We start from the raw sequence: 13,599 nt of genomic DNA, 5'->3' as shown, positions 1-13,599 counted from the left end.
CATCTCTGCTCCTTGCGGATGATGTTGTCGTGCTGGCCCCATCAGACCAGGACCTTCAGCATGCACAGGGACGGTTTGCAGCTGAGTGTGAAGCGGCTGGGATGAGAATCAGCACCTCCAAATTCGAGGCCATGGTTCTCAGTCGGAAGAGGGTGGCTTGCCCACTTCAGGTGGGTGGAGAGTTCCTGCCTCAAGTGGAGGAGTTCAAGGGGGGTGGACGGTCGAGCCGTCCACCGAAGCCCCGGGCCACCGCAAGGCACCGCGAAGCAGAGTACTCCGGCTGGTTGAGGAACGAGCGGCAGCATGTCGGGGAACCGGACTTAATTTTTTTTTCCCTCTCTCCCCTCTCTCTTTCCGGTCGCTCCGAGGGCTCCCGTCTCCGTTGTCTCATCTCGTCGCTGCATACCCCCCACCCCACCCCCCCCGAAGGAGGGGGAGGGAGCTTGCACAGTGCCTGTGAGGGGTGATGGGGGTATGTAGTAGAGTAGGCGGGGCGAGACCGTGGTTCGAGTCCGGTGAGTAATTGTGAATTAGCGCCAGCTGTGCGCACACCAGGCTCGAATCACGTAGGAGATGGGAGCATATAAAAGGAACGAGCGACCGGACCGTCGAAGAGAGAGGACCGGGCCCGAACTTGTGTTATGTTTGTATTTATATTTATGTTCATGTTTTGTTCGCCGGCGGTCGTCCGTGAGGGGCCGCCGGCTGTTATATTACTTTATTAAATGTTTAAATGTTTGCCGGTTCCCGACTCCTTCCTTCCCTTTTAATGAAGTTTGTTACATTAGTTCGGGCCCGGTCCTCTCTCTTCGACAGTCCGGTCGCTCGTTCCTTTTATATCCTCCCTATCTCCTACGTGATTCGAGCCCGGTGTGCGCACAGCTGGCGCTAATTCCCAATTACTCACCGGACTCGAACCACGGTCTCGCCCCGCCTACTCTACTACAGTGTTTCTTCTAAATACAGTGAATTAAAATCAAGCAATTTTGCTGTAAAAATACAGCATTATACTTTTGCTATTCAAAATTTTACTTGATATGGCACTGTTTTAAAGTCACAATCAATCATTGGTTTGCACTGTATGCATATAAATCTCTGTGTTACTTTGTAAAATTAATTCAGAACATTTTTGTATGCTGCATCCCAGTTCACTAATATATTTTAATGCAGCTTCACTAAACTTCTCGCTTTTAAAATAAGTTGTGGGTAAGATCGGCTACTTGAAAAATACACAAGATTCGGCACATATATACTCATTGTAATTTCAAACCCTTTTTAGGGTGAATATAATGCAGATTGGGACGCAGGGGTTGTACATTGGTGTTATTGAGGAAGTGTTTGAGTGTTTAACACAGTGTGTTTGTTGAAGTGTGTCATCAGTAGATCAGTATGGAGTTCAGTTCTCTTCTTCCACTGCTCTGTGAGTATTATCTGTTATCTTCTCAGTGTTTCTGCATTTTTTTAAAGTCTTTTCATGCTACTCTCAAAGTTAAAATCTTTATCTCATGATATACAGTAGTGACCAAAAGTGATGTTAAACTTACATGTTCGCTATTTATGAGTTATGTTTGGAGCTCTGAGAAGAATTTTGGAAAAGCAAAAGTTGCACAACACATGAGCAAAGATTGAGACAAGGATCGTTTGGAAGATTATAAAATAATAACTGATAAAACTAGTGAATGCTATATCTGACATGACATTTTTGTTAATTTAGATTTTTTTGTTTAGTACAACAAACTATGTTACCAGATACGCTGCCTTTTTGTCTAATAATATTGTCCCAAAAATACGTAAAAGTTTAGTGTTTCATCCTTTTTGTAGCGTAAACATTAAAACATAATGGTCTGTCATGCTTACCAAGAACAATAGACAGTAATAATAGATGTGTCACCAATAATCGCTGATGGATTGATTCAGAATTATGAATGTTTGTACTAATTGAGATTAGAGATTGTCAATTACTCAGCGTACAGTAAACAAATATTCATTATGTAATGATGCAGATGGTTTACTGAATTAAACAATGAGCTTTTTGAACTTCCATATGTGGCTCTTATCCTTTGGACTTGATATTAAAGTATTTATGGTATTATTTATTAATCAGTTGATTCATATTTGTGTGTCATTTTACATTTGATAGTTTTTATAGTTGATTACTCTGAAAATTTACATAATGCCTTTAGTTGTAGTCTTGCACAAAGTTTAACTTTTATCTTCACAGCAAGTACATATATGTCAGGGACACATTCATAAGTGTCAGTGGTTTGATGAAATGGTGAGAGATGGGGATGTGTTTATACTGTGGTTTTAGTTTCTGCTTCTTTTTAGTTCTGTGGTATTAACCAGTGTGTGAGAAACACCCGTTGTTCACAAGCTTTATTAGATTTAATAAGTTTAAAAATACTGTCACTGCCACCATAATTATGTCCAGTTAATGACAAATCATTGTTGAATAACCAAGTCACCGTTAAACTTTTGTATAAACATGGGTTTGGGTCTGTGTGATTCTTCATTTTTAGATTTTAGATCTAGTGATTCTCAAACTCTGTTCAATGTAATAAACACACCAGCAATGTATAGAGCTTGTTAATCGACATCACACCGTGTTGAATGCTGCGCCATCTTGGGAGGATGAGAGTGTTCAATGCAGTGTTTTGATTTCGAGTTTAATTATGAAATATAACTATGACGGGTCTGTCTTGCTGTGTTAAAAACTGCAATAGCATTACCCAGGAGTCGTTCAGGAAAGCCCATGACTCTTTCACTTCGATTTCTCCATATATCAAACAAAACAAGTATTAATAGCTGTGGAATATTTTCCTCCCAATATGGCAGTGCCACAGCAACATGCAACAAAGGGCGTGATGTCAGATCACATTCTCTTTAACATCATCTGGTGGTACGTGACAGGACAGGAAATTGAAATCTATTTAAAAGGTGTGATGAGGTTTTTGACATAGATAAGAGGTCTTTGGTATCTTTAAGACATCCTTCAAGTTTCATAACTTATCCTCCTCAACATTGAAAAAGAGTTTTATGTTTTCAGCTCCAAAAGCAGTTGAGAATATGCGTTAAAAAACAAGTTAGTGAGGTGTTGTAGTGCTGATAATCTGTTCTAATAGTTGGAGGCAGTAAGTGCACAATTTAGGGTTCAAACTTCAATTTTAAAAACAAAACACTGTCACGCTGAGGTTTGTGCACACTAGACAACTCATTTCTTATGTTCCCTTAGTGGTGAAAACTACTTAACAAACCATATGAGATTCATTTAGTATTAAAGAAGGACAGCACACTCCTGTGATTTTCACTCATGTTGACACTCAAATTTCTTTTAAAATTGAATAACTGTAGTTATTACTGTACATACTTTACAATTATAAATGTTATTTATAGTATTGGATTGTTACTTTAAAGTAGTCAAGTGCCCTTTAAAAATACGCTTTAGCACAATTCAGAAAGAGTTAGGTGGAAAAATGTACACATCAAACAGGAAGGAAAAGTTTTTTTTTTTTTTTTTCAAAAATCTTGCCTTCGGTTTTTCTACATTTCTTGTTGAACTGTGAGCCGTTTCCCCCCCGGTGGGCCGTATTGGTATTGCATTAGGCCTTGGCAGGCTAAATATATGTCTTGTGATGGTAAAAATACTAAAGTATCTAGAAATTGTACTATAGTATATAAGTATGAAAGTGCACATACTTCGGATGAAACTCTTTCAAGCAGATAATAAATGGAGATGCTTTAAAGAGACTTTACTTTGTGTGTGTTTGCGTAAGTGTGTATTACTACTGTAGAAGTGCAAGTATTCAAAGAAACTTAACGATTTTTAACTTTTAATAAAGTAATGTGTGAGTATGCATGAGATTTTCATATATTTCAATATATAATTAAAATGTTTTTCTGTTTGTTCTACACAGTGTTGATTTTAATCATCCAGTCCAGACAAACTGAAGGTAATTCAAGCTGATTGGTTTGTGTCTTTAATGCAAACAGTCTTTGATGAGAGAGTTTTATACACCGGTTTAAGTCTGTAATGAGAGATTAATAAAATTTGTTTTGTACTTTCCTAAGCTTTAACCAGAGTTACAGTAAGAGTAACACCACACGCATCTGTGTTTACTGGAGAGACAGTCACTCTGAAGTGTGAGATAGAAACACAATACAGATCAGTAAATATGACTTTTCAGTGGTCTAATAGCAGAACTTCAGTTTTTGACTCTGAGCCTTACACTGTAAACACAAACACTCTCACTATCAGAGGAGTTACTCAATCTGATCAGAGTCAGTTCTGGTGTATACACGGACAACAAACAAGCTCTGCTGTTTATGTCACAGTGAAGGGTGAGTTGAAAATCAATGTCTGTAAGAGAATTAGAATCTCATGTGTGTGTTATAATTTTTCTGGATTGCTAACACAACATAACTAATTCACTTGGCCTATTTTTCCAAACAAATACTTGAATCAAAGACATATTTCTTAAACTCAAAACGCAGTAAGCCTGTTTTTACATAAGTTGCAATTTTCTCAATGTTTCTGAAAAGTCTACACAAAAATGCTTATGAAACGTACACATAAATATGTGTAAAGTATGTATAAACAATAAGTAGCTAAATTGATGACACAAATAAGAATCTCAAGATAATAAAGTAGAAAGGGCCGCAGGTGATTATGTGTTTTTAAAAATGAAACCTAACAATAGTAAAAGAGCTCAAGGAGGTAAGAGGCAGAGATGATGCAGAAGAGAAGGTCAAAGAACATTTGTTTCTGATCAAATATGAGAAGCATCAGTTGATCCTGTTCTTGTGTGGGAAGACTATGAGAAGCTGGTCAACAATTCTGACAAATGTGAGCCTGAATCATCTATTATTCTAATGTTTTAGAATGAAAACAGCCTCCTGAAATTTGCCATAGAAATGTTACAGTAGTCTAAAGTTTATTACTCAGTTAGATTTAGATGTGAGTCAGGTTCACTGCCTTGACAGAGAAATCATGTTCTGTGATGTAGATGAAGTCATGTGGTCTGATCAATGGGACACAATGCTGAGGATGCTGATCAATAGAAAGTGTTTGTTTGTTTTTCAAGTGTAATATAACTGACAGTATATTGAGTTCTGTTACATATTAAATTCTTTAGACTTTGGAAGTTGGAGGTTTTTCTTTTTGAAAGTGTACATTCAATTTTTCTAAAAGCTTTTTGTTGTATTTTCCTGTCCCTTCACCCGTCCACTGATTCCTGAGCAATACGAGGTTTAAGAAAGTGTTTTGAAGTGATGTTTTATAATCAATGAACATCTCTGTATTTGTTAGGTTTTGTGAGTCCTTTTAGTTTCATTCTAACAAAAATATTTTATTTCAAATGTTTTTACTGGGAAGTTTCATGTTTATGTCTGTGTATAGTTTTAAGATTGTGTTGATAGTGATAAAATTAATTGTTTTTGAATTGTGTGTTAGCAAACAAGAACACTGTAATTGTAAGAAATGTATGCTAATCCTCAAGTGGTATCAAAATTTGTGTTAATCTCATTTTATTCAGATTTACCCAGAGTTACAGTGAGAGTAACACCAGACACATCTGTGTTCACTGGAGAGACAGTCACTCTGAAGTGTGAGATAGAACAATACAGATCATTAGACTGGAGATATCTGTGGTATAAAGACAGAACTGAAGTTTATAATTCTCATCCTTACACTGTAAACACAAACACTCTCACTATCAGAGGAGTCACTCAATCTGATCAGAGTCAGTTCAGGTGTGTAACAGCGATACATGGACGACCACAAACTTCACAAACAAGCTCTGCTGTTCATCTCACTGTGATGGGTGAGTTCAATATCAGTGTGTGTATGTAACGGGAGACTTAAAACAAGAGTATATGCCGTGTTCTAATCATCAAAAATGTGTTTTATTCTCCTGCAGGATCAAAACCAAAAGCTGAACTCACATCAGATACTGAAGGATCTGTACTGACGGGAAACACAGTGACTCTGACGTGTCTCATGAATCAGTTCACTGGATGGAAGTTTAACTGGTATCAACACACACAGAACACTGAGAAGACGACAACAGATACAAACACCTACACAATGTCCAATGTTAGAGTTTCAGATGGAGGTCAGTACTGGTGTAGAGCTGGAAGAGGGAATCCAGTCTATTACACAGACTACAGTGATGTTCTGTGGATTAATGTTTCAGGTGAGAGACAGAATGAACACAAAACCTTGTTCATATTTTGTTGGAATGATTCATAGATTTATAACAAATCTTCGTAGAAATTTCACACACATCAAAAAGAGTGTTTTATAGATGCTCAAATACTCCTTACAACTAAACGGATAAAGTATTGACAAACAAATTTAGAAAAGAAACAAATAACAGTTAAATTCTAAGTAATCTATGGATTATTAAAGACACGGTATAGCTGTAGTTGTATTTAAGTATTTTAACTGTCACCGAATGCAGTTGCTTATATTTTGTACTTGAAAGACACAACACAGTTACATGTTATTGTATGTGAACATATCTCTATCTATTCTGCAGCCTCAAGTTCTTCATCTCATGGTCTGATGGTTGGAGTGGCTGTCGGATTGAGCTTCATGTTTTTGATCATTTTCTTGGTTCTGCTGTGGTGTTACAAAACCAGAAAAGGTTAAAATCTTCTTAGAAAATTCAACGTGAACAATGACACATTTGCACAGAGAAATCTTAAAGGTGAAGTCTGTGGTATTTGTGATACTAAAAGCAAAATATCAAAGATTTGTATTAAAATATAAAAAAAACATAAGCACATTTGTATTTACATTACCGCAAATGTTTTCAACAATATTCAAATCCTCTTTCGTGAAATAAGAAGCACCAATGAAGGGTTTTCTTTACAGATTATGAACTACTGTAGAACTCAGCTTTTGGTGTAACCAATGATGAACCTTTGGGGTGGGACTATATTTATGGAACTATTCCTTGTCATTGTGGCAGATAGATGAGTCATGTTAAAAAAACTTTCTGAAAAAATCTCTATTTTTTTGCAATTCTGTTTTGTGCTTAAGACACAAATTGACATACGTCACCTTTATTATGAGTCAGTTCTGCTTTAACATTGTTCTATTAAACAATAAACAGTTATCATTAAACATTCAGTTGAATCTCTTTTCTAAAGCTGTTCTGTGTTTGTGTAGGTAAAGTGTCTGAGTCTCCCTCTGGTGTCAGTCCACAGCAGAACATCAGTCAGACATCAGATCAGAAACACAATGAAGACGGATACACTCCACTGCAGTCTGGTCAGTCAACATCAAACACAAATCTGCTTTTCTAATGACTGAGATTTACATTTGACAAATGGTCTCTAAAAACTATTTTTATTCCTTACAGGAAATGCTCATATTTATGACTCTGATAATGCAGCAGATAATAAAGACTCAAGCACAGGTAACATAATGATTTCATTTAATGTGTTTCATCTCATGACAGTGAAACAGTTCTTAATGGTAAAATCATGTTTCTTTAGCAGTGACTGTGAGCGGCCCCAGTGATGAACTGTATTCACAGGTCAACATCAAGAAAAAGAAACAGAAGAGCAAAGGTAGAAAGAACCAAAAGTGTAAAATGAAACACTGGGAGGATGAAAGTCTTAATAATCTATGTATTCTTTATTGTAGATAATGTGAGTGGAGCAGCTGATCTCACCTATGCTGACATTGAACTGAAACCTAAGATAGAAGTGAAGAAAAATAAAGAGAAGAAAGGTAAAGAAAAAATCATCAGAGATATTCAAAATGTTTTTAAGTACATTATTCACAATTGTTTTTCATTTATTGTAGCTCTATGTTGTTTTAATTTTAATATTTGGTATAAGATTTCTGATTGATTATTTCAGATGCTTTCATACTACAACACTGATAAACAAGAAGTTCATATTGAGTAACTGATAGTTTAGACAACACTCCTCAGAGCTGATTTTTTTTATGGGGTTTCGTAACATTTTGCCAGTTTTAGGGAAAAGTATCTCAGTATCTAATCATTTTTTTACATTTTGTATTTTAGATGTTGCTTTAGGATCCAATGATGTGATTTATGCTCAGATTAAATAAAACAACCAGAGGAGAAAAAGACAGCTATACTCAAACCTTCATATACATCACAGTAAATGCTTGATAGTCTTTGTATTAATATGTTGATGTTTTCTGTCAGAATCACTAGTGATTGATTTACTGTTGATTCAGTTCAGTGAGCTTTTCAGAATCTTTTTAATGATGTTTAAATAACAATGTTCTGGAGGAGCCGGAGCATATAATCAACCGGCTGGTCTATAATCAGCAATCACAGGGTATACACAATCAGCGAGCTCGCTAATAAATAGGGAAACCATCTTACTTGCTCTATCTCCTAAGATTAAGCCTCCCTCCTTCACCCCGGGGTGTGTGCTCTGGGCTCAGACCCGTTCCGAGCTTGGCGCACTCACCCGTACCAAGGTAGAGTGTTTCGTGTTCGGATAGATCTGGCGAGCTCGGAGCCAGCTTCCCGGACAGCACGCCAAATACGCATAACTTTCATAACCAAGCTTTATCATTATCCCTATCAACATCACTGTTATCTGTACTGGTGAACTCGTGAATTAACTTTTAGTATGTAATCTGGTGGAGACAGTCACATTGAAATCTTTAAGTTTATATGCTTCTGTAATGTGTGGGTATCACAATGCGCACGACAAGGAGACGATTTTCAAAAAGTTGTTGTTTTAATAATTCCACAAAGAACAGAAAACTCTGGAGCAAATCACACGTTAACTAAACAAACAATGCCAGACAACAATGGGGCAAAAAGAATGAGTTTATATAGTCCACTGGTGATGAGATGAGGGGCAGGAGTGGGGATTGTAGACAAGAAACAGGCGAGGGCGTGAGGAGGGACGTGGGTAGTGTAGTCCTTGGGGAAAACACGGGGATAGAAACAGAAGCGAACAGTGACAGCTTCATTGTTTCCTGTGATTGTAAAGTGAGTGTTGTAAAAAAAATCTTATCGCTGCTATGCTGCAGTAAAATATCTGTAAACGCACTTTTTATGACACACCCGATAAAGAGATAGAAAGTGAAAGATTATGTTCTTCAGATTTAACAATGTTTGTGGGGTTAAGCTTAATAATTTAATAAAGTTTTGTGGGTTTGTGTGAGGCTTAGTTCTAAAGGTTAGATGTTATCATAATTTTATTTGATAATCATCGTTTCTGTACTGTAGTTCCTGCTCTTTAAAAACGGTTGTGTTAAAATAACACATTTTGTGTTAAGTCAAGGACAACACATCTCTCATCTTATTTCTTGAACAACTCGTCTTTTAAATCAATTTCACTAAAATTAACACGTGTTAAAAAGCATAAAACAAACAATGTGTTAATTAACATAGTGTGCGATTTATATGCGATTTATATGCGATAAAAAACTGCATTTATTTATTGTCATATAACAACAGGTTGTACCCAAATGGGACATTTGACAAAAGTATAAACTCATTCTTATGGAATACTACTCAACTACTCATGCATCGGCTTGTACAATAAATGATTTAAGGAGCATTGTGAGGTATTTTTTTGCATTGTGAGTGAACCTTTATATATGGCATACTTTACAATAGTTACATTTTTGTTTTGTGATACTCACACTTACTAAACAGTTTTTCATGTTGTTGTACTGTTAAAAAGTAAAAAAAATGTAAACATAAGATATGTTTGTATTCTGTACAGTAGGCCTTTGTGTAATGTGTGTATTTGGTGTATATATTGCCCAAGTTTCTAACTTTGCAACGATTTCTAACTACTTCTGAGGATAAATAAAAATTAACACCAGCTGTATATGTTATGTGTCTCTACGTTGTGTTAAAGTGACAGTTTCATCATTTATTTTTCAGAACTTATCAACACTTTTAAAGATTGTTCTGAAATTTCAGTGACACATCCACAAAATATGTAATAACGACAAATTCAATATTTAAAACATTGTTACTGAGTATTCAAAAACATTTCTGATCTTAAATATGTTATTGAAACTATTTTAACCAGTTTAACAGCTTTGGATATTTCAGTTGATCTGATTCACTATGATCTGTATGGTGAGTTGATCTCCAGTGATGTTAAGCAAGATGACCATTGAGAGAAGAGAATACAGTTATTGAACTTTAAGGAACTTTTTGATAGGTATGTGTTCATCTACACACTCTGCCCCCCCCGACCCCTGCAACATTCAAGACATATTAAAGTCTGTATGGACAGCCGGTCAGATGAGTTTACTGTTTATTCAAGCATTTTATTAACGTGTCAGTTCGTTCACACCCAATGAATGCCTCCTTCTATTCTTTTTTGGTAATTTTGTGCCAGTCAAATCAATGATTAATAGATCTGGTGTCTGTGAAATTAAATGAGAAGATAGCAGTACATGTGATCTTTTATATTTTTGGCTCACGGTGTAAAGTGAACATAAAGATATGTGAGCCTTACAAACATCTTGATAGAATCAAATAAAAAATGTTTGATGGAATTCTCAGATGTAATGTTAACTGTGGTTAATATTTAACTATTAAAGGTTAAATATTAACCATTACTTGTTATATCACAAGAAAACATAATCCAGAGACTACTTCGACAAAAATCACCTTAAGGTATCATAACTTCTCAGAAGCGAGTTACTGTAAGTATTTCTGTTTCACAAAAGCAGTTAAATAATGTCCTCTGGTTGTGTGCACAAATGTTGGATTTAGTAAACTGTATTGTAATTGTTGTCTTGCAGCATCTGCACTGAATCATGTTGAGCACAGCAGCTCTTATTCTCATTGTCATCTGTAAAGTTGCTGTAGGACAGGTAAACTTGAGATCTGTTGTGTCTGTTACAAATTTAACTATTGATGATGTGAAATTAACATTTCTCATCGCTACAGGATCACAGACGGGCTGTTGAGGGACAGATACTTCAAATGGATATGGAATTGGATTCAGTTGATGACCAGTATAAGGGCTGTAAAAAAAACATGTCAAATCTGGTGAGAATAGAATATCTAAACAAAGAAATAAGTGGATCATCTGACTTTAGAAAAGCTTGGCAAGAAGGTAAATGTGAGCATCGTGTACCAGAAGATAACTTGACCAGGAACCATTCAGTCGCCATTTATGTGTACACTAGTGACACAGTAGGCCTATATGCTAAATTCAATGAAATTGTTCGTAGTGGGAAAGACAGCTACAAAAACAGGACATACACGTGGTATTCACTTCAGTTTCTGTTGACAGAAGCCATTCAGATTCTAAGGAAAACACAAAAAAAATGCAGATTTACTTATCGTGGTACCAAACTTCAGTTTGATGAGACTGTTCTGAACAAAGAGGTTCGTTTTGGCTTTTTTGCGTCCTCGTCTCTGAAACGTGAACAAGCCGTGGAGTTTGGTACAGTTTCTTGTTTTGAAATCAACACTTGTCAAAGTGCTGATGTGGCAAAATACTCCAAGTTTCCTAATGAGAGAGAGGTCCTGATACCCCCATATGAGACGTTTATCGTCACTGCTATCAAGAAGAGAGATGAGAATGATGTCTGGTGTGACACTGTGTTTGTGTTGAAGAGCAAAGGAATAAGAAGTGATTTAAACTGTGCGGTGGCTTCAGTCGAGTCTCAGATACATCACAGATCTCAGTCTGTCTGGCCCATGGGCCTTTACATCTTCATTCATTTCTCTTCTTTATATTAACGGTTGCTATTATTGTTCTAACATTGGATACATCCTGTTTTTTTGGTGGAAAATGCATGAAAAGTTAATTATTTCAAATTAGCTGCATAACGATGATCCCCTGTTTGTAAAGTAAAAATGTTTTTAGAACCAGTTGCACAAATGTAAAACAGTAAGAATAAAACAGAAGCTTGTCAATAAATGCATGAATATAACTACAAAGAAATTCTGCTTGTTCGTAGTTCTTATTTAAAAGTGAAAGTAAGACGGAGTGATACAAAAACACAATTTTACAGACAAAATCAGAGACTGTGGTCTGTGGGATCACTGAATACTCATGTGTTGTTCCAATCTTTTTATGATGATAACACATCAAGCTGTTCTGTGCTCAAGAAAAGACCACGAAATTAGATTAAGTAGAAATGAAAGGAATCTTTACCACAGACCAAAGTGCCAAAGATAATTTGAAAGATGCTCACTGAACGCCATCTACAGGTGCAAAGAACATCACTCAAAAAATCTCAAAACAATTTTTGACAAATACTGAAGTGTTTTTGGGTCATTTTTTGTACTGCAGCTGAAAAATTTAAACTTCTGGCATGACATTTGCATTTCTTTACATTTACATCACATTACATTTATTCATTTGGCAAACGCTTTTATCCAAAGCGATTTACAAGTAGGAGAGCAATTTGTATTAAGTGAAAGTGACTGATTTTGTCAGATATGGTGACCCATAACCAAAATGCATCATCTAAATATAACCCATTCTGTGAGTATCGTGAACACACACACCTGGAGGATTAGTTGACTTGCTCAAGGACACGTCAGTCACTACCTGTCGACCCTGAGAATCAAACCGGTGATCTTCTGGTTACGACTCTTTAACCACTAGACCACAACTGTCCCCATAAAACCTTTGAGCTCTCCAGCTTGAAAACTCTTTGAGACACAGATGCTGAAGAAAAAAGTGTTACAACCATACCCACTCTACCCCTACTAGACATTTTTTGAAATTCTGGTTGTCAGATAATTTGCACATCAAGCATTTGTGGAAAAGACAGTTATATGGTTTTGAAGATGGTTTCTGGTTACCCATGTCAAGTCTTTAGTAGCCTTTTCTTTTATATATGGCTCTATGAGATGGGTTCATCTCTCCTTAACAGGCCGCAGGGTTTCAGCTGTCAATCATCTCACAAGCTGCAGGCTAAAATCTACATTCATGAGGTTAGAGTTTCAGAATTCTTCATATGAGAAATAGTTTAACTGATGTTTGCCCTTTTAAATAAGTTAAATTGAAAGAAATATGTGATTATTTTTCTGTAAAGCTGATGGTAAACAATGCTTGTAAAGATCTTTGCTAAATGGAATGTTAAACCAACCCTTGAAATTGGTGTTAAGTCTGTGATCTGATGTATTTTTAGGTTTCTCGACAGAACACAAAAGTTTAGCATAAAACACAGATGATGTGCAGATGAGATGTGTTAACTTCTAGGTGTGAGTGTCTCTTCACACTGAACATGCAGCAGAAGTTTGATATTTATACACAAGTTCATCTGTGTGTTTTTTCTACTTCCTCTTTCTGTATCATTGCCACTTATGTATTAACTGTAGTGTAAATGCAACTTAGATTTGTATTTTTCTTAAAATCTAATGTGTTTTTTGTTAAGTATTTCACACAAATCTGCAGAAGGACATCATCTCCACACAAAGCATCAAAGCATCAGAACTCATTCACAGAATGTGTGATGAAGAAACTTCTGGAAGTGTTTAGCTGGTTGCTGTGATGTTCTCATCTGTTGTTTACTGACTCTAGAAGAAACTGTTATTCTGATCTTCAGATATAGCTCATCTTCACAGGTTCATGTATATCATTGACACTCAGCATCATCCGTGTATTTCA

The 13,599-nt window shown here is 36.1% G+C and overlaps 2 protein-coding genes across 2 annotated transcripts; both read left to right on the top strand.

Annotated features, from left to right (window-relative positions):
• Positions 1 to 1,400: 1,400 nt before the first annotated feature.
• LOC130426853 (uncharacterized) lies at positions 1,401 to 8,117 on the top strand. The gene is made up of 10 exons (XM_056753813.1): positions 1,401 to 1,420; positions 3,915 to 3,950; positions 5,532 to 5,819; positions 5,916 to 6,191; positions 6,537 to 6,644; positions 7,172 to 7,273; positions 7,365 to 7,421; positions 7,501 to 7,575; positions 7,652 to 7,738; positions 8,037 to 8,117. Exons 3-10 carry the CDS (start codon positions 5,816 to 5,818, stop codon positions 8,081 to 8,083), a joined length of 756 nt encoding a protein of 251 aa, XP_056609791.1. The 5' UTR covers positions 1,401 to 1,420; positions 3,915 to 3,950; positions 5,532 to 5,815; the 3' UTR covers positions 8,084 to 8,117.
• A 2,485-nt stretch (positions 8,118 to 10,602) lies between these two features.
• On the top strand, positions 10,603 to 11,772 carry LOC130426852 (NAD(P)(+)--arginine ADP-ribosyltransferase 1-like). Its single transcript, XM_056753812.1, has 3 exons — positions 10,603 to 10,669; positions 10,769 to 10,840; positions 10,917 to 11,772. The coding sequence occupies exons 2-3, from the start codon at positions 10,784 to 10,786 to the stop codon at positions 11,715 to 11,717; spliced, it is 858 nt and encodes a 285-aa protein (XP_056609790.1). The 5' UTR covers positions 10,603 to 10,669; positions 10,769 to 10,783; the 3' UTR covers positions 11,718 to 11,772.
• The last annotated feature ends 1,827 nt before the right edge of the window (positions 11,773 to 13,599 follow it).

The sequence above is a fragment of the Triplophysa dalaica genome, chromosome 7, assembly GCF_015846415.1.
Source record: "Triplophysa dalaica isolate WHDGS20190420 chromosome 7, ASM1584641v1, whole genome shotgun sequence".
In the NCBI taxonomy this organism is placed as follows: domain Eukaryota; kingdom Metazoa; phylum Chordata; class Actinopteri; order Cypriniformes; family Nemacheilidae; genus Triplophysa; species Triplophysa dalaica.
The sequence above is the reverse complement of the archived record's forward strand: the minus strand, read 5'-3'. Positions and strand labels throughout refer to the sequence as shown.

Coding starts and splice junctions, on each gene's coding strand:
- LOC130426853 (XM_056753813.1), top strand. Junction 6,192..6,536: donor TCTGTGGATTAATGTTTCAG/GTGAGAGACAGA, acceptor TCTATTCTGCAG/CCTCAAGTTCTTCATCTCAT. Junction 7,422..7,500: donor TAATAAAGACTCAAGCACAG/GTAACATAATGA, acceptor ATGTTTCTTTAG/CAGTGACTGTGAGCGGCCCC.
- LOC130426852 (XM_056753812.1), top strand. CDS start 10,784: ATGTTGAGCACAGCAGCTCTTATTCTCATTGTCATCTGTAAAGTTGCT. Junction 10,841..10,916: donor GTAAAGTTGCTGTAGGACAG/GTAAACTTGAGA, acceptor TCATCGCTACAG/GATCACAGACGGGCTGTTGA.